The sequence below is a fragment of the Heterocephalus glaber genome, unplaced genomic scaffold (assembly GCF_053883595.1).
Source record: "Heterocephalus glaber isolate CG9 unplaced genomic scaffold, H.glaber_assembly_v1.0 deba00001610, whole genome shotgun sequence".
Lineage (NCBI taxonomy): Eukaryota > Metazoa > Chordata > Mammalia > Rodentia > Bathyergidae > Heterocephalus > Heterocephalus glaber.
This window is the reverse complement of record NW_028258381.1, coordinates 22,908,329-22,927,290: the sequence shown is the minus strand read 5'-3', so window position 1 is coordinate 22,927,290 and position 18,962 is coordinate 22,908,329. Positions and strand designations below refer to the sequence as shown.

General features: G+C 47.4%; 1 protein-coding gene across 21 annotated transcripts in view; it reads left to right on the top strand.

Moving 5' to 3' along the window:
- Positions 1–18,962, top strand: part of Cux1 (cut like homeobox 1) — a 374,970-nt gene that overhangs the window by 312,280 nt on the left and 43,728 nt on the right. For 16 of the 21 annotated variants that reach the window (XM_087195781.1, XM_087195782.1, XM_087195780.1 and 13 more), the window contains 2 exons: positions 67–232; positions 785–841. The exons of the other annotated variants lie outside the window; for them this stretch is intronic. In XM_087195781.1, coding sequence (XP_087051907.1) covers positions 67–232; positions 785–841 — 223 coding nt within the window. The remainder of the gene's footprint in view (positions 1–66; positions 233–784; positions 842–18,962) is intronic. 21 annotated transcript variants of the gene reach the window in all.

Here is an 18,962-nt window from a genome sequence, read left to right as displayed (position 1 = left end):
TAAAGCACATTGTGATGTCATGCTAATACCTGGATGCTGACTATGTTTCTCTGGGTGCCACTTCAGGTGCTGGGCCTTTCCCAGGGTAGCGTCAGTGACATGCTGTCGCGGCCGAAGCCATGGAGCAAGCTAACCCAGAAAGGCCGAGAGCCCTTCATCAGGATGCAGCTCTGGCTAAATGGCGAGCTGGGCCAGGGAGTGCTGCCTGTCCAAGGACAACCACAAGGGCCAGGTGAGGCTGCCCCTGCCTTCCTCCAGCAGCCACACAGAGAGGGAGAAGGAATCTGGTCAGGGAGGGGCACCCTCCTCCAGCTGCTGGCTGCCCCAGGAAGCTGAGAACTGCCTCCCTCCTTCCACAACCTGTCACCATGGGACTGACTTTAGTTTTTAGGAGCAAGATTGTACCTGGCTAATTTTATAAGCAGTAGAAAATGAGTTACCAATTAAGAAAATTCTGTTTATACATAAATATAGGTAAAAGTCAAGTAGCTAAATCAGGGAATCAGGAAGGAAACCCAGCCAAAGACAGAAGTGAAAGTGTCACAGGCAGTGGCTTCTGCCTGTCCTCAGTACAGGCCTGTATGGCAGCCGCTTCCAGGCCTGAATGGCCCCATCCCATCTTGGTCCTGGCCTGCCCGTGAGCACCAGGAAGCCTCCTCCTTCCTCATCTCCCTCCGGCCTTTGTGGCTCTCCACTTTCCCTGCTGATCCTTGTACCTCATTTAGTTAGAAACCCCTGAGCTCTGGGCTGCTTCTTCATTTAACTGTGTCTTTTTCTTCTCTAGTCCTCCATTCAGTGACGTCGCTGCAGGACCCTTTACAGCAGGGCTGTGTGAGCTCAGGTAAGTAGCCTACTTCTGCTGGTTTGTGTGAACTGTCTCACTGTTTTTCATGGTCCCCTTCCTCGGGTCTGGGCCAGGAGACTGAGGCATCCTTTGATATGGATCTCGTGAACTGGAAGTAAGCTCACACCTGTCTCCAACCTTGGCTACCATCCCTACTGTGCTGCATTTTGAGTATCATAAATGGAACCATACAAGAAATGACCTTCAGAGATTGGCTTTTTTCCCTAGGTATAATGTCCTTGAGGTCCATTCAACTCATTTCAAGTAGTGAGTTTGTTCCTTTGCATGACTGTGTAGCATCACATGGTGGCGAGGTACTGCTGTTTGTACTGCTTTTTACTTATTGATGGACATTGTGGCTATTCCTGGATCTTGCCCATTACAAATAGTTTCTGTAAATAGTAAAAAGAAGGAAGGAATATGGTAAGCTGATGGCAAACTAGACCCCTCATGGACATCCCTTTTAATGGTGAGCAAGAGAGTCCGCAGCTGAGTGGGGAGATTGCTGTGGCATTCATGCGATCATTGGACCCCATCATTGATCTTTTGGCTTCTAGGTTCAGAGCCCTGAGTTTGGGGCTGGGGACTAAATTAAGGATAGATTTCATGCTCAGGGGCTTCCGTTCTTCAAGTGAGGGGATGAGGCCCAGTAGGATTGTGGTAGGGAACATCTCATCCATCTGGAAGGGCTCCTTTTGGCAACAGGATGTGGGAGACAGGAGCATGAGGAGTGGAGAAAAAAACCCTGGGAACACTCCTAGGTGGTTTGATGGAGAGCCCATAGTGCTGAGGAGAGGGACCAAGGCTGAGATGGAGCCTGGGCACAGGTGGGAGAGACCAGCGGGTGGTGAGGCAGAGAAGGTTGGCCACTGCCTGTTAGTCCCAGACAGCCCAGGGCCTCAGATTTCTCCCATCTGGCCTGTTATCTCTGTCCTAGGATGACTGGCCACTGCCACTGCTCCTAGGCTTCCCCCACCCCACCCCACCCAAATGCCCCTCTGCTCTCAGCCCACAGTCATATTGGAGCTTTTCTGTCACAGCTTTCAGGAACAGCCAGCATCATGAGCCTTCTTTTTTCCTTTCTTTATTTTTCTAAACATGTTGATTAGTCTCCATATCCCATTGATTCACTGAAAACAAACAAAGCTAAGTGAGGAGCGTGAAGCCCTCCAGCTTGCTAGAAGGTTTACAAGGGGACACATGTGTAGTGAGGGAACAGCTGGTCGGCTGTGACAGTAGCAACGGCTGCTGCTGCTGCTCCAAGATCCCAAACACACACCAGATGTAGCCAGATCACAGTGGTGGCATTAAAGCACCCAGTTGAGGTCTTTGTGGGTTTTGGATGTTCTGATTTGGCTTTGTCTAGAACAGGGGACAGAAGGCCATATTCACCTGCACCTAGACAGTCAAGTGCAGCGGCCAGCCACCTGCGGGGTCAGTATGATGCCTACCTACTTTATATCTGGGTCAGGCAATTTAACCAGCAAGTTCAGAGACTTCTGCAGCACCAGTTCACCCTCTAAGTCTAGGAGGAGAAATAACCAACTTGGTTGGTTGTGCCATTTTGTGAATATTTTTGTGAAAAACTACCCTTTCCTCCTGCTCTCATGGGACGTTGTCCCCCCTCACACTCAGGAGAGCATGTACTGTCCCGTCAGAAGTAGGGCTGAAGGGCCAGGGATTTAGCTCAGTGGTTTCGCCTCCTGCTGCACAAGCGCAAGGACCCAAGTTCAATCCCCAGTACCAAAAAAAAAAAAAAGAAGTAGAGCTGAGTTTGGCAGGACAGACTAGACATTTTCTAGATCAAAACCTCTTGCTCCCAAGTAAAATACAAAATCTCCTTCAGTTCCAGGTGTCTTGCACTCCATGCCAAAGTCTTCTCCATGATCTGACACAACCTCAAAGAATGGCTTTATTTTATCAAAGCAGATCACCACCACTGTGCTAGAATGTTCACACAATAGTCATATTTCCCACCTGGGAAAAACACACTAAAAGGAATGCAAATGGTATTTGTATGGCAAGGGATATAACTCAGTGGTAGAACACATACTTCACAAATGATATTTTTAAAATACCAAATTACTTTATAGAAAAAAGTCATTTCAAACTCTGGGACAGATTGGAGGGCAAAGGAGAGAAACAGGAAGCCTTGGCAGAAAACAGATCATGGGTTCTGCAAAGAGGCAGCATGTGGGACTCACCCTATGGGGGTGAAGCCCAAGAGGGAAGGCCGACCAGAGGCCCCAACGCTCCACTGCCTACCAGCAACACAGAGGCCCTGGGAGAGCAGGAATTATGGCAGTAACTGGGAAAATATTTCTTACATTGCAGGAAGATAAAAAGGGTTTTTTTTTAATATCATTATGGTAGCTAAGCAAAAAATGTGTCTCTGGACCAAGATTAGAAGGTGCTTGTAAGAATGAAAGAACCCTATGGTGGCAAGATTAAGAGTGGTAGTTTTTCCTCTTTTAACATTTCTCTATCAGTTATCTTTTTAAGAGAGTTTCTTAAAGTAACTATGTTTACAGTTTGTGAAATTTAGATTCAAACAAGTAGAATTAGTGTCAGACATGCTGGCTCATGCCTGTAATCCCTGTACTCTGGGAGGCTGAGGCAAGAGGATCACAAGATTGAGCCCAGCCTGGGCAAATGAGCAAGACCTTGTCTCAAAGAGCTGGCTCAGTGCAAAGGCCTGCCTAGGTTCAGTTCCTCAGTACTGCAAAACCAAAATGTAGTTATTTGTTTTGGCAGTGTTACTAAATCCTTAGGATGAGTGACTGTAGGAGATTCTAGAACCATCCTTGACAATATAAAGAAAAGGAAGCTTTCAGCATTGCTTCCCCAGAAAACAAAGGAGGGACCCTCGAAAATTCCCATGGGATTCCGATTTCCTACTTTTCTCACTGTGACTCCCAGGCTCAGGAAGATTCTCTGTCCCTGTCAGTGCCTCCATCAGGGCTTCCCAGAGCTCCCAGCAAGGTAGACTTGATGGCTGCAGGACAGTGATTCCAGCCTCAGTCAAAGTTCCTGGACAGTGTTGGGACATGCTCAGAGGCTGAGAATCCAGACCCCTCCCGAGTATGTAAGGACTGGGCCTGGGATTTAGCTCAGTGGTGCTGGCACCTGCCTCGCAAGCGCAAGGTCGCAAGTTCAATCCCCGGTACCAAAAAAAAAAGAGCATGTAAGGACTTTAGAAGACCTACTTCTGTCTCCTCAGCCAGCCAATCCTTCAGAGAGGGCCTTGGTTTCACAGCAGAGATCTCAGGGCATAATGGGAGGGCTTTGTTGCCATGGTAACCAGGTACCTCACTCACCTCCTAAGGGCAGACTGCTGGCTCAGGAGCCAGTTCCTCACTAAAGAACTGCCTTCCTCTGCCCAGTTCTGCTGCCCCACAGGTCCTCATGCTCCTTTGTGACTTCTATGTCAGCCTCACTTGTCAAATCAGGAGAGAGAAGGGGCCTGGGATTTAGCTCAGTAGCACCGTGCCTGCCTCGCAAGTACAACGTCCTGAGTTTGATCCCCAGTACCAAAGAAAAAAAAAAATCAGGAGAGAGAAGCCTAAGTCATGGTGCATCCTCACGTGTTTCCTTGCAGTGGATGTGACTATTTCGGAACCTTTCTCTGATAGTTGGGGCATCCTCTGAGTATCAAGGTCAGTGGCCTTGACCATCAAGGAGATCTGATGCCATTTTCAACCACCAGCTTCACTAGGGACCTGTAGGAGGCTGTTGAGGCCTCACTGATGAGGAAGGTGAGCAGTAGGCTCCACGCCCATCATATGAGAAACTTCACAGGAGAGTGTGGGGGGGAGTGGTGTTTAAAGGACAAATCTTCAGATCAGTGTATATGATATATTTCCTGGGAAATCTCAATTTTCTACAAACATTGTCATGTTGGCTTCTTTGAAAGCTTCCATTACTTGCAGGGATGGGGTGCATGTACAACAGGGTAGTCTTTCATCTAAGGGGGAGAACATCACTTGGAGACATGGTACCTGGTGTCCCTCAGGATCAGAGCCTCTGAGGCCCCCTTCTGTGTCTCTCATTCCCATGCCTCCCTCATGCCTGGTCTCCCCTGATCAGCACATCATGTACTCAGGGGCAGTAAAGGTGACACAGGAGAAGGAGAAGCGTGCTGGTAGAGACTGGTTTTCTCAGAGTGTGGCCTACTTAGCTCTTAGGTTTTATTTTCAGGTTTGATTTGGTTTTGCTGTTTGTGGTAGTAGGACTTCAATCCAGGCCTTCATGCTGAGCTACATCCCCAGCCCTTTTTTTGTTTTTGATTTTTGAGACTTGTTCTTTCTGAGTCACCCAGGCTAGGCTTGAACCTGTGCCTCAGCCTCTCAGACGCCACCATGCCTGGCTAAGAAAAATTTTTAAAAGGAAAGCAAATCCTTAGCTATAATGAAGGTGTGCATGTATGTGTGTGAGGGAGAGACCAGGTACTCATGTTGGTAGATAGGATCTACTAACTGTGTCATATTTTCTTTTCATTCCTTAAAACTCATTTCCATTCACAGTTCCTTGGGGTGATTAATCCTTTGGTGCCGAGACCCACGTGGCATAGGGTTCAAAGCTGGGGAGAGTGGTAGAAGATGAAGAAAACTGAAAAATCCCAAGAAAGAAGGATGCATACCAAGATTATGCTTGAAAGCTGGGACCAGGTGGAGCCATGGCCTGTCAGGAGCTAATGGCCGCCTGGAGTGCAGTGCGCTCTTTATTGGTAGTGTAAGACAAACAGGAAGAAAAGGCAGGGTAACTAGTGCTATATGGCCTACGCTGAACGTAGCATGATTGTCTCATGATCGGGGCATGCTCAGAAAGGGAACAAGGAAGGATACATAATGTAACTGTCTCCTGCGGCTGTGCCATCCAGGGTCTACAGTCTTAGTCTATGGAGGAGAAAGGGAGTAGGGAGGGGGCGAAGGACCATCTTCAGGCTCGGCCTGCGGCACTTTGGCCTCATGGAAAGAAGACTAGAGACAGTTCTAAAAGGAGGAGAGAAAGGAAGGAAAGGGAGATCCTCCTGGATGCCACATTAGTTGTTCTGTTATGGAAAACTAATAGAGAAGAGTTGCCCACATCCCCTGCTCAGGCTCTTGTTAGTATGGAAACAGTGTGTGGCTGTGGGTAACAAGCTGTTAAGGCTGCAGCTTTCACACCAGCTTCCCAGGCAGCCCTTCGAGCTGTGCACTCAAAAGGCTTGTGGATGAGGCAACAGACATCCAGCTCTTTCCCAGCACCCTAGTCAGGAGCCATGGCTGCCAAGTCTCATCCACCGTGGAGAATCCCACAGTTCCATGTTGCCACTGTCCATCAGCAGAAGACCAGCTGCCTCTTGGAGAAGACAGTTGTTATAGGCAGCCCTGCTGTGGGTGGTCTGAGGTGCACCCCACCCATGCAGATCTCCTGGCACTGGTTAGAGTTGGCAGAACTCTTCATTGAGGGGCTTAGCCTGGGTTTTTGTTCTGCTCTTCTCTTTGATAGAACTAAATCAGTGAAAGGAACTTGCTTCACTCCCACAGAATGGTCCTAACCCCTGTTAGAGTTGCTGAAAAGATTTATATATCACTAGCTCACATATAGCCAGAGACAACAGAGCAAATACAAAAGAGATAGCAAGGTGATGACGAACACCTATAATCCCAGCACTCTGGGGGGCTGAGGCAAGACGATTGAAAGTTCAAGCCCAGCCAGAGCAAGTTAGTAACATAGTGAGACCCTGTCTCAAAATTTAAAAAAGAAAAAGGACTGGGCATGTAGCTCAGCACAAAGCCCTGGGTTCAATCCCCAGTGTTGTCAACACGCACACGCACAAGAGAAAAATGGAAAGTTGCATATAGACAGGCAGGTGGTGGCTGTGTCACTCTACCTGGGACGTCAGCCTGCAGAGACACTTTGAACATACCAGCATGTGCATTACTTTCCTTCTTGGTGGTAACTTCATGGGTACATTTTCATTTTATCAAGGGTGGCATATTAAAGGAATTTTCCACTCTAAGGCCAGAGAAGACAGTTATTTGGGTTCAGGCACAATCTACCTACCTGATGACATATATGTGGGTACAGGGATGCAGGGAGTTCCCTCATACAGGGAGCTAGGAGAGGCATTGTGCACATTCCTAAAGCTATGCGGTTGTCCTGGGTCCCCCCATGTCCCTGCCCTTGGTACAGGTCAGCCCAAGGCCTCTGCTCCTAGAAAAGGATTTGTCATTGACCTCACCAGAGAGAACAGAAGCAGTAGCCCACAGTCAGAGTTTGTTTGACTGCTTCTGTCTTAAATTATCATTTCCAGGACTCTGAATAAGTATACCATGGTTATGGTTTACACTCTTTTTCCGGGGGAGGAGGGGAGAAGGTCTTACTGACCTTGAACCCGCTATGTAGCCCAGCCTGGCCTTGAACTCATGAACAGTCCTCCCGCCTCAGCCTCCCAAGTGCTGGGATTACAGGTGTGTACCACCATGCCTGGCATACACTCTTTTTAAGAAATCAGAGCTGAGAATGGTAGCACACACCTCTAATTCCAGCTGTCTGGAAGGCTGATGAAGGAGAATTGTGTGTTCAAGCCCAGCTTGGGCAACTTAGCAATGCAGCGAGACTGTCTCAGAAAAAAAAAAGGGCTGAGGATGTAGCTCATTCTGAAAGCCTTGGGTTCAGTCCCCAACACCACACACACACACACACACACACACACACACACACACACATCAATCAGCCACCCCACTTGTCTTCTAGTCACCCTCCCCAGAGGCCCTGTCCCCAGTTCTTCAGTGCCCTGCAGGACATTCATGCTCTGAGCATAAAGGACTCAGGACACTGGTCCTTACTCTACACAGTGATACAGATCATAGAGGAACCTCCTCCTCTTTGCAGCTTTGAGGGAGTCTTTCTCTTTCCATCCCATACTTTATTTAAACAATCATCACTAAGAGAGACTCGGCTGACTTTTTTAGGCCGTGACTTGTTAGGGGCCATAAGAGAGCAGCAGGATGATCCAGAGAGTCAATGCCTCTGCCTCTCTGGCCATAGGCAAGCAACTCAACATCTCTGTACCTCAGTTTCTTCTATAAAAAGGGAAGAATAGGCTGTAGAGGGATTTAAATAGTTTACCAATAGAAGCTTCCAGAACAGTGTGCTGGCACAGATAAGCACCCCCTAAATGTTGACTTTTCTGCTACTAAACAGCACAGCCATCCCTCATTTTTGTGCTGATAGCTTAGACTACCATAAGTGTACACATGAAATATTAGACATCCAGCTTTAAAACAGTCGTCTGGTGGCCTGCTGGCTCCTCTGGTGCAGGTCCTCAAGTTGAAGCATTGCCAATGACTGCAGTTTGCTGCAGGGTGACCTCAGTGCAACTCTGCAGAGGCTTAGCTTCTAGGAAATAAATGCCATTCCATCTATGGAAGTTACCTGTCCATCTGTCATTCCTTAAAGTTGACCCAAAAGCTTTAGCTTCAAAGTGAGACTAAGATCAGGACTATTGCTCCATGGTAGAGCCCTTGCCTACACACCAGAAGCCGTGGGTTCCACCCCTAGCACCCCACCCTCCCACCCCACCACACATGCACAGAAAAGGAGAGTAAGACAGGCCAGGAAGGGCAAACTAGACTTAAACTGGTGGCTACTGACAAGGGTAAGAGGTGACAGCCACCCATGTTCTTGGTTGCTTGCCAGGACCCCACTGCCCAGCTCTACTTTGGCAAAAGCCCATGGGACCTTAAGCTTAGCCTCTGGGCACTCTCTCTCTCCCCTGCAGGCCTGTTTTGGAAAGCTTAATTTACAGTGCACTGGGCATTCACTGCAAGAGGCAGAAGTAGGTCATAGGAGCAACCAAGGATTTCAGCTTTCAGTGGTTCTTTTGTAGGGAAGAATGAAGAAGCTAAAGTGCTTAAAAATCTTCAGGTAATTTTAGAAAAGGCAGTGAGAATAAAAGGGAGACATGCACATGTTTGCGTCTTTTATGTGCCACACACAATACTAATATCCTTAATCCCCAATTGATAAGAAATTGCAGGTTGAGAAAAGCAGGGCTCAGCTTGGAGAGGATCTGCTCCCATCAAGCAGGTGGAGGAAGCTTGTGTGGTTAAGGGGTCCTGAGATCAGGCCTTTGTGGCCACAGAAGTATCTGCAGGAGCAAGTCCCAGGGTCCCGCAGAATGGATGAAGGGTTGCCCCTGGAACTATGCACAGAGAGAAGTAAAGCCAGTCTTTAAAACAAGAACAAAATTGGATTCAGATCATAAATGGACAAAATTTAAAAATCATATCCATGACAAAAGAAGCAATTAAAAATAAAGAAATGTGTTTAGAGATATATCCCATGTGGCAGTTGGGGAGTATAGCTCAGTGGCAGAGGGCTTACCTAGCATGCATGAGGCCTTGGGTTCAATTTTCTGCACTGCACAAAAAGGAAATGGGATTCCCTGTGTACAGTAGCCAGAGAGCTAGACAATGAAGAGAAGGGGGACAGCATCTGTGACATCAGACTTGACTTCATGAAGTTGGGCAGTGGGAAGTTTTAGAATGTATCTGGGCTGTGATGAGAGCCATGCCTCTTTGAAACCCCTTTTCTAAATTCAGTGAAAATATACACAGTAACCCAAGCTCCTCTTTCTTAGCTAAGGACAAGCCAACCTGTCAGCTATCATGTCATCCCTGCCCCATGCAGATGGCCCTTGGACCATGCTCAGGTCCCCTTTGAGGAGTAAGAAGGTCCCTCTAGCACTCTCCTGGGTGGGTTGAGAGGTAACCAGGAATGTCCGTCCCTGGCCTCATCTTGATATTGCATTTGTTCTTCCCTTTGGAACTGGGTTCCTAAATATAGCTCAAGTCTGAATTGGCAGATGTTGGATTTGTCCTTTACATAAGGGCCAAAATTAGTCTGTCATTTGGCACCTAAATAAAGCAACCTAAATGCCTTTGTACCAACTTTGCAATTAGAAGAGGCTGAGTTGCAGCATTTCATTTGATAAGGAAACTCATACAAAAGCAGGGACTGCAGTTCTGAAGCTAAGTGGCTGAAGAGCAAGGCCCCATGGGTCTACAGGGAGCACTCCTTCTGGTTAGACCTTCTCCTTCCGGAATTAAGGTCAGGGATGTCTCATGTGGGTGAGAACGCCTCATGAAATTGGAAAAGAGAATCGATACTCCTCAAATATAGCACTCAGAGAGAACAGCAAAGGTGACTTGGATTTTTGCAGAAAAAGAAAAATCCACCCCAAGAGCCTGGAGCTGGTTTAGTGGAGGGACTCCCCAGGGACTGCAGAAAGATGTTATAATCAATTACCACATCATAACACTGATGTATGATAATTACGGAGTGTTTCTCCTGAGATAGCACAGCATTTGGCTGGGATGCAGTTCTTTCATGGTCCACTGCCTGATTAATATGCAAATAATAGGCTGATTGCATGATGAATGCAGAAAATGAGTTCACTGATAACAGGAGCACTGGAGCGGAGAGATGATAAATTACTTTTACTGACTGTCCTACATTAAGTACCTTTCTCAACAATTTCATCACAAATTAAGTAAAACAGTATGGAAAGATTAGGAGGATGTGTAAAATAATGTACCTTAATGGCTTCTCTAATACTGGCACACAACGAAAATGTCACCTGGCTTGTAGCAACAGAGTAGTCTGCTCACCTGCGTACTGTGCAAAAGACAAGCTGCCCACCGCACCATTGTGTGCAGCCGCTGCAGCCAGGCCCAGGTCCTCTAAGGAACATTCCATCACAGCCTAAACCTCATTACCCGCACTCTGGCTGACGGGCAGCACATGAGAGGGGACAGTATGCTATGGGGCACAAGCTTATCCCCTGCACAGATGGTTACTTCGAAGCCAGCTCTCTCCCCCATGACACATGTGCCCTGGGGGAAAGGAGAGTTTCTGAGCTGCAGGCCTAGAAGCCTCAGGAAGAAAACGATATTCAAGACCACTTTTAGCTCCTTCTACTCTCAAAAATCAGTGAAGGGAGGGGGATTGATCCCACTGTCAGAAAGGCAATCACCCAAGTGGTGACTGCCACTTGGGAATGACTTGGGCAGGTTTGCCCAAAGCCAGAAATGAGCTCTGGAGAGAGTGGAGACACACGTGAGCACACTCTACACAGTGATTAATCTTTGATTATAGCAAAGCAATTTAACTAGAGGGTTTGTTTTTTCCCATCTCAGTAATATATATTTAGAATGTTTGTGTGACATACGTTTTCTTTTAATGCACAGGGATGCACTGATAAGTGTTCATACACACAGCTGGCTCCGTAATCGGGTTATTAGAGATAATTTGAAAGCATTATTCCTAAATCAGGTTGCATCTGTAGAGAAGCCAGAACAAGGCGGGCCCTGGGCCCCTGAACTGAAGTAAGGCCACCTGTTGTCCCTCACTCTCCCTCCAACAGTCATGCCATACTGTGATTTCCCATCTGAACTTGAATTCTCATTTCAGTAGGATATTTAATCTTTAACATTCTCGAACTCTGCTTTTGATGTCCATGTTTTCTTAAGAACTTCTAAAGGATACATAGAAAAAAGAGCCCCAAGGGAGAGCAGGCTGACACCCCAAATTCCTCGAAGCATCCCTCACCACTAGAGCCAGCCCCTGCACTGGGTCACCTCTACAGCTCCCCCTGGTGCATCACAAAGTAACCCAGAATTCCTAAGATGCCTTTTCCCACAGTGTAGGCAAAAAGAAAGGGGAGGAGGGAGGTGCCGACTGCACATGGAGCCAGAAGCTGTGGAGTTGACTGCTGAGCAGTGATGAGGGCAGCAGACGTCTTGCAGCCTGTGCTGTGGGCAGCAGATGCCTTGCAGCCTGTGCTATAGCCAGGTGACTGGCAGTGGTCCACCTCTAGACCCTCAACCTTCAGTTTGAACTTGGCTTTTTCTCCCCAGAGTTGCCTCTCCTGCCTCTTCTCATGTGATCTCTCCTTACACACACACACACACACACACACACACACACACACACCAGTTTGTTTCCAGCCTTCTCTCTACTCTGCAGCCCCAAGGTATCTCCTGGCCTGCTACCTACCCCAGCTTCTGGTTTGGCCCTCTGCACTGAGACTAGACCCATCTTCGGAGTGGGCATTCAGCTGGCCACTGCTCCCACAGTTTCCCTGTGGGCTTAAGTCCCACCTGCCCAGTGTGTACCCAGCCTCCTCAGCCTCCTTCTCCTCCAGGCTTCCTGCCCACCCTCAGTACCCTGTTCTCTTGTCTTCTCCCATCCTTAGCCTCAGCTTCAAGGTAGTGATGCCCATGTCCCCCATCCTGGCCCTCAACCCAAGGTTTTTGTTACAATGGCCTGCTTAACATCTGTCTCCCTCTGTCTCCCCATTTCTTCAAGTCTTGTGACACAGGTCCACCTTGCTCATATGCATACCCTATCACCTAGGCACCAAGGGCATCATTACAGAATGAGAAGCATAGGCCCCTTCTATAAGGGACTCAAAGTCAAGTTTGAGGAGGTTAGATATAAACAGCACAAGTTAAATAACCTTGCTCTTATTCAACAACTTTTGGGGATGGGGCCTCCGGGACTTTGCACTGAGTGCTTTTTATTTTTATTTTTGAGATGAGGTCTTTCTGCCAAGCTAAGTTGGCCAGGCTGGACCCAAACTTGTGATCCTCCTTCCACAGTACTGGGATAATAAGCATGAACACAACACCTGCCTTACAACGTTTCTTCATAGTATTTTGGCTCATGTATAATAAGAGTTTCTATAGGCAGAGTTTAAAAATCATATGCTCTTCCAGTGCATGGGGAAAACAATGATGCCGACAGGTGGCATCAGTCATTCCTAGGACAGACAGAGCTCCTCAGGTCTCCCTTCCCACCACCCACACCTGCTCTAGTCTGCCCAGTCTTATCACCCCACTCCTTTGCATGGGTCCAAAGAAAGTGATTGTAGGTTTGCTGGAGCTCTGGGACTGATGGGTGGTCACTCTGGTCTACAGGGAGCACCAGGGGTCTCTGATGAATGTCAAAGTAGCTGTGTGTTTTGGCTCAAGCTCCTTGGAATCAGTCAAAATAGAACTCATACTGAAAAAGAGAAAGTCCTGTGTTTTCTGTCGGCTCTGTCTAACAGAGGCACATGACCCTGGAAATATAGGGGAGAGGCCAAAGGCTGTGTCTGCAGCTAATTCAGAGGCAAGGTTCGAGCCGGGCATGGTGACACACACCTGTGATCCCAGCACTCTGGGAGGCTGAGGCAGGAGGATTGAAAGTTCAATCCCAGCCTGGGCGACTTAGTGACTCATTAACAAGACACTGCCTGAAAAGAAAAAGACTAAGGATGTAGCTCAGTGTGAATGAGTTCAGTTCCCAGCACTTTAAAAAAGGCAGGAGGGCTGGGGATTTAGCTCAGTGGTTTTGCTGCCTGCTGCTCAAGCGCAAGGACCCAAGTTCGATCCCTGGTACCAAAAAAAGGGCAGGATTCAGGTTTGGAGCCCCTCGGCACCACAGCTGCCAAGCACAGGTGTGATGTCTGAGAATTTTGAAGCTACTCATGAAAGAGGGTCTCACATTACCATGTGCTACAGGCCTTGCCCCTGTGGGAATAAACCACAGGAGATCACAGGACCGTTGCTGCTCATGGGTGGCACAGAGAGGCTCCATCTATCTGAAGAGACTGTTCAGTCATAACCCCAGGCAGGAGCTCCTCAGAGGGCTGCAAGCACCCAGACAGCTTTGGTGTCTACAGCACCATCTGCCCATCTGAACTCAGCTGAGAAGTGCTCCAGGGTGGCAGTCACCCTCTTGTGGCTTCTGAAGCTGTCAGTGCTGTGGGCTAGAAAGGCTCTCAGGACCCTTTGGGGCTGCCAGTGCTCCTGCTGGATCAAGGAGACCCATACTGGGCACTGAGAACCCTCTGCATGTCTTTGGACCATGGTGCTGCCTACAACTGCCAGGGCTTCTGTCGCCTCTCTGGGCTCCCCTTTCTCCTTTTCTCAGTTTCCTCCCAGCCATCCCTGCCTTCGTCTCCCCTTAACCATCTCTTGCCTTTGCCCCCTTGTCTGTCTTTATAGTTATTTGGAATTTCCTGGCGTGGCTTGAGCTCAAAGCCTAAACTCTGGACATAATGAAAAGTGGTACATCAGACCAGCCGCCAGTTAAATAATGTTTGGGTTCTTGTCAGAATGTCACGGAGTACCCTGTCATTTTGTTTCAGCAACTTGTCCTTCTGCATGCGCAGTTCGCCTTATGGCATGCCAGCAGTAAAAATGTCACTTACAATAATTACTTTTTGGTGGAAATGCTTGCTGACTTCCTACCTTCAAGCTGTTTCTTACACAGTGGGGAGATAATAAGAAACGACTTTATCCTGACTGCTCAAATGAACACTAAATGGAATTTGGGTTATTATTACTGCTATAGAGGGCTGGGTATGGAAATTTCGGCAGAGGATTGGATAGACCGAAGAGAGATTTGTCTTGGAAAATTGTGGCAGGTGCACATTTTCAATTGATTTCTATTGAAAACTTAGGGCAGCTGTTTGCCTGCTGTTTGGGGAATATAATATTTTTCATAATCCTTTTATGGGTCCTGAATGCCTTGTGTACCTCTGAGGGCCTTGAGTCACCATCTCTGCTCTCTGTACATACTAACTAAACTGCTCTTATACAGGACTCAATGCCATGCCGAGAAATTAAGCCACACAGATCCCACTGTGTTGGGCTTTTAAAATATGCACATTCCCTATTTTAATTGTCTTCAAGACTGAAGACTGCTAACTTCTTCAAAGCAAGGTTTTTGTGTAATTTATCTTGTCCCCAATGTCTAGCAGAGTGCAAGACACAGAGTGCTTTAAAAATGTACAAGTGGGCCGGGGATTTCGCTCAGTGATTCCACCACCTGCCTTGAAAGTGCAAGGTCCCAAGTTCAATCTCCGGTACTAAAAAACAAAACAAACAAAAAATGTACAAGTGAAACCAGGCATGGTGGCACATGCCTATAATACCACCTCTCTGGGAGGCTGAAGCAAGAAATTCAAAAGTTCCAGCTCAGTTTGAGCAAGTTAGCCACTTTGTAAGACCCTGTCTCAAAATTAAAAGTTAAAAAATGAACTAGGGATGTAGCTCAGTATGAAGGACCTGGGTTTAATTCCCGGTACCATGAAAGAAAGGGAGAAGGAAAGGGAAAGGGAAGGGAGGGAAGTGAAGAGGAGGGGAAAGGGGAGTGGAGAAGAGAAAATAATAGTGTGAAGAAATGAAGGACAGAAGGAAGGAAGGCTGTCGAGTTCATGAGCAGGCAGCAGGGCAGGTGGAAACATGGAGACTTTGTGCTCCTGCTCTGGTTCCCACTTGCTCCATCCAAGGAACATGGAGCCAGTCGAGCTGCCTGGTTCCTGGACTGTGTGGGGGCATAGCTTCCTTCGGGGCTATTGGGAGATTGGCTGCCACTGTGTGGTGTCCTCAGCTCGGCACCCTCCACACGAGTGGTAGGAAACCTGTGTTGTTCCCTCCCTGATCCCGCTGTGGACTGGATTTCCATGACTCATTGTTGCTTTTGAGGTTTGTGCATATTGACACGTGGATTGCAGAGAAACTGTCCCGAAGGCAGGCCTGTCACTGTGTGTAGAGTGCAGGCACCGCCTAGCCAGGCAGTTGGCTCTCTAGGATGTGGAATGTCTGGATTGTTCCTGGCTGTGTCCCTCTACGTTTCTTCTGTGTAAGATGAGGGTCAGGCTGTGCCTGGTACACGTGCTGATGAGGTTGTGAAGATGGAATGCCCACATTCCCGCCTGAAAGCCTTACCACCATGTCTGCACGCAGCAAACACCCAGTAGACATGAGCATTGATGGCGGAATGATGATGAAAGTAGGGTTTCTTCACATCATCTCCCTCCTCACCCCACAGGACCCCACTGCAGCATGCAGTATGAATGGCACACCATGCACCCACCACCCAGGCTTCTCTCCCTATCCCCTTGGCTCCTCAGCTTCTCCTAAATTGCACCCAAACCTGGATCTCATCATCCTGGTCCCCCATCCCCTCCCAGGTCCTTACCACCTCTCACCTGGTCTCTGCAATAGCCCCTTCAGCACCTGCTGCCCACGTTACTGTTCTGTCCTGATGGAACAGCAGACTTTACTTCCTTTCTTACTGCTGATTTTTTTTTCCAGTCCTGGGAATTAAACCCAGGCCCTTCACACTGAGCTATATCCCCAGCCCTTTTTTAATTTTTTATTTTGAGACAGGGTCTCCTTAAGTTGCCCAGGCTGGACTTGAACTTGTGATCCTCCTACTTAGTCTCTAACTGTTGAAAGTTGAGGTCTGTAATACTTCAAACATAATGCAAATGGTAGTATAATGCACTTAAGCACCCATCACCCAGCTTTAACCTTGACTTTGAGTCATAACCCTATATTTTTAAAAGAAATGTCGTTAAAGAGAAAGTAGAGCTGGGTGCAGTGGCCCATACCTGTAATGCCAGTTATTTGGGAGGCCACAGGCTTGAGGGCATCCTGGGCAACTTAAAGAGTCCCTGTCTCAAAATGGAAAATAAGAAGGGCTGAGGATGTAGCTCAGTGGTAAAGCACTCCTGGATTCAATTCCCAGCACCACAAAAAAGGGGGGTAGAGTTGTGCACCCCTCTGTAACTCCAGTCCTGTTATTAGGAGTAAACTACTGTCTGTCTTGAATTGGCTGCTTTTATTCCTGTACTGACTTGATATTTTCACCACTTACCTAAGCAGCCACACACACACCCAGTGTATGCAGGCCTTCCCTCTCTGTCCCCTGGGCTCTGTAGCTGAACCACACCTTGCTTTTTGGGCCCCTCTTTCTGCCTTTTATGGTGACACAAATGCTTCTTGCTCTCACATTCTTGCTGCTGTCGATAGCATGTGGCTGTTTAATGAATGTGCCAGTTTGGATCTCCGTCTCCTAGGAATAGACACTATTTGCCATTTTTTACTATTTTAGACATGGCCCCAATAAACACTCTATGCCCAGTAAGTCTCCAAGAGAGAAGCAGTGCTGGGGTGAAGGCATCCCCTCTTAGGATGGATCTGTGCCCAGCTCCCTGCTGCACCAGGATCCAAACACTGATCACTAGAGGCTGATTCCAAGGCCCTGCACAACTGGCCCCTAGGCCTCTCCCCTGATGTTTCATTCATACTACACATCTACCAGGTTACCTCCACCCCAAGGCTGGCTTGCTTTCTTTTCTTTTTTTTCTTTTTTCTTTTCCTTTCCTTTCCTTTCTTTTCTTTTCTTTTTTCTTTTCTTTCTTTGTTTTTCCCCCCAGTACTGGGAATTGAACCTAGGACCTTCACACTGACGTACATCCCATACCCAGCCTTTTTTTATTATTTTGTAATGTTTTGGTTTGGGGGTTTTTTGTTTGTTTGTTTATTTTTTCGGTACCAAGAATCGAACTCAGGACCTAGCACTTGTGAGGCAGGCGCAATGCCACTGAGCTAAATCCCTGGTCCATTTTTTTTTTTTTTTTAATTATTTTGGTAGAGCGTCATACTGGACATGGTGACATAAGCCTGTAATCCCAGCCCTCAGGAGACTGAGGCAGGAGAGTTCAAGGCCTGCCTGGGTTACATAGTGAGTTCAGGACCACCCTAAACAACATAGTGAGACCCTGTCTCAAAAAACAAAAAAGTCTCAGTGAAGTTGCCCAGATGGGGCTTAAATTTGCAGTCCTCATGCTTCGCTTCCCAGAGTGCTGGGATTAAATATGTCCACCACCACACCTAGCTTCTGTCTTTTTTCAAAAATTGTGTTAAACATTGGGTGGAGTGGCACACACTTGTAATCCCAGTATGCAGGAGGCTAAAGCAGGAGGGTTGCCACAAATTGGAGGCCTGCCTGGGCTATATAGTGAGTTCAAGGCAGCCTGAACTACATACATAGCTAGACCCAGTCTCAAAACAACAACAATAAAGTATTGTGTTATATGAATTTTGATAGTCGTGACAGAATAATTCCATCATCCCCCCAAGTATTCCCTCATGCTGCATTGTAGATAATCCCTGCTGCTCCTCTTTGGCCATAGTCTTAGCCTTTCTAGAATGTTGTATAAAATGTACCTGCAAGTTATAGCCTGTGGAGTCTATGGCCATTGCCTCAGTCACATATTGGACAATACATTTCAATACAATTTAATAACTGCTCTTTTTATTTTTTAAAAAAATAAAATTCATACTGTGTTTACTTAGCAGCAGCCACATGGCAGATTGGTTCCTCATGATGAACCTATCTGCAGCTGTCACTTGAGACCGGGTGAGTCAGGAAGTCTGCTGATTGCAGGCGATACTGCAGGCCAGTGGAAGTGTCCCCTCCTCCAGACACCGCTCTAGTTTGTTTGTAATTAATATTTTCAGTTACATGGATTGCTTTGATCAGAGGGCTCCATTTGCTTTTTACAGGAAAGGAAAATCTTCCTCTCTGGTGATTACATTTCTTTTCCTGGTCACTAATTGCAATCTTATCTTCTATATCCAAACTTCTGTCCTCACATTGGTTCATTCTGCTGCATAGACTTTCAATGGAGTTTTTAATCGCCTGGAAATCTGTTTGTATCTGTTTTATGGATTCCATTTGTTTCCTATGTTGGGATTCCATCATGTTTCTCAGCTCCTCTATTTTTTTTATCTGTGTCCTCTCTAGATTTATTAATCATGTCTTGCACTATGGGCACAATCTCTGCTGTTATCTGAGAAATTTTTTCTGATTTCATTTTTTTGAGATCCTCTTTTGTTGCCAGTTCAGGGAGTACAGGTGGTTGAGTATCAGATTGTTCCATCTTGTTTCCTTTTGGGGTTGCTGTAGGTGATCTGGAAGTCTGTTTTTGAGGCTTATTTACTTGTCTTCTCATTTCGACGGCGGCAGAAGGAGGGGTGTTGCTGGCACCTGTGTGACTCACCTCCTCTGCCCTGGGAGCGGTGGAATGGCGGCCAGGGAGCCTCCTTCTGGGTGCTGGGATTGGCTCACCTCCACTGTGGAATGGCTCCCGGGGACCCTCCTTCTGGGTGCTCTGCTGATTACATTTCTTGTCTGTCAAGAGTCATACAGGCCACCACTGGCCTCCCTGCCCTGAGCCCTGGACAGGATGCCCAGTGTACCTATGGACAAATGTGGTTTGGTCATG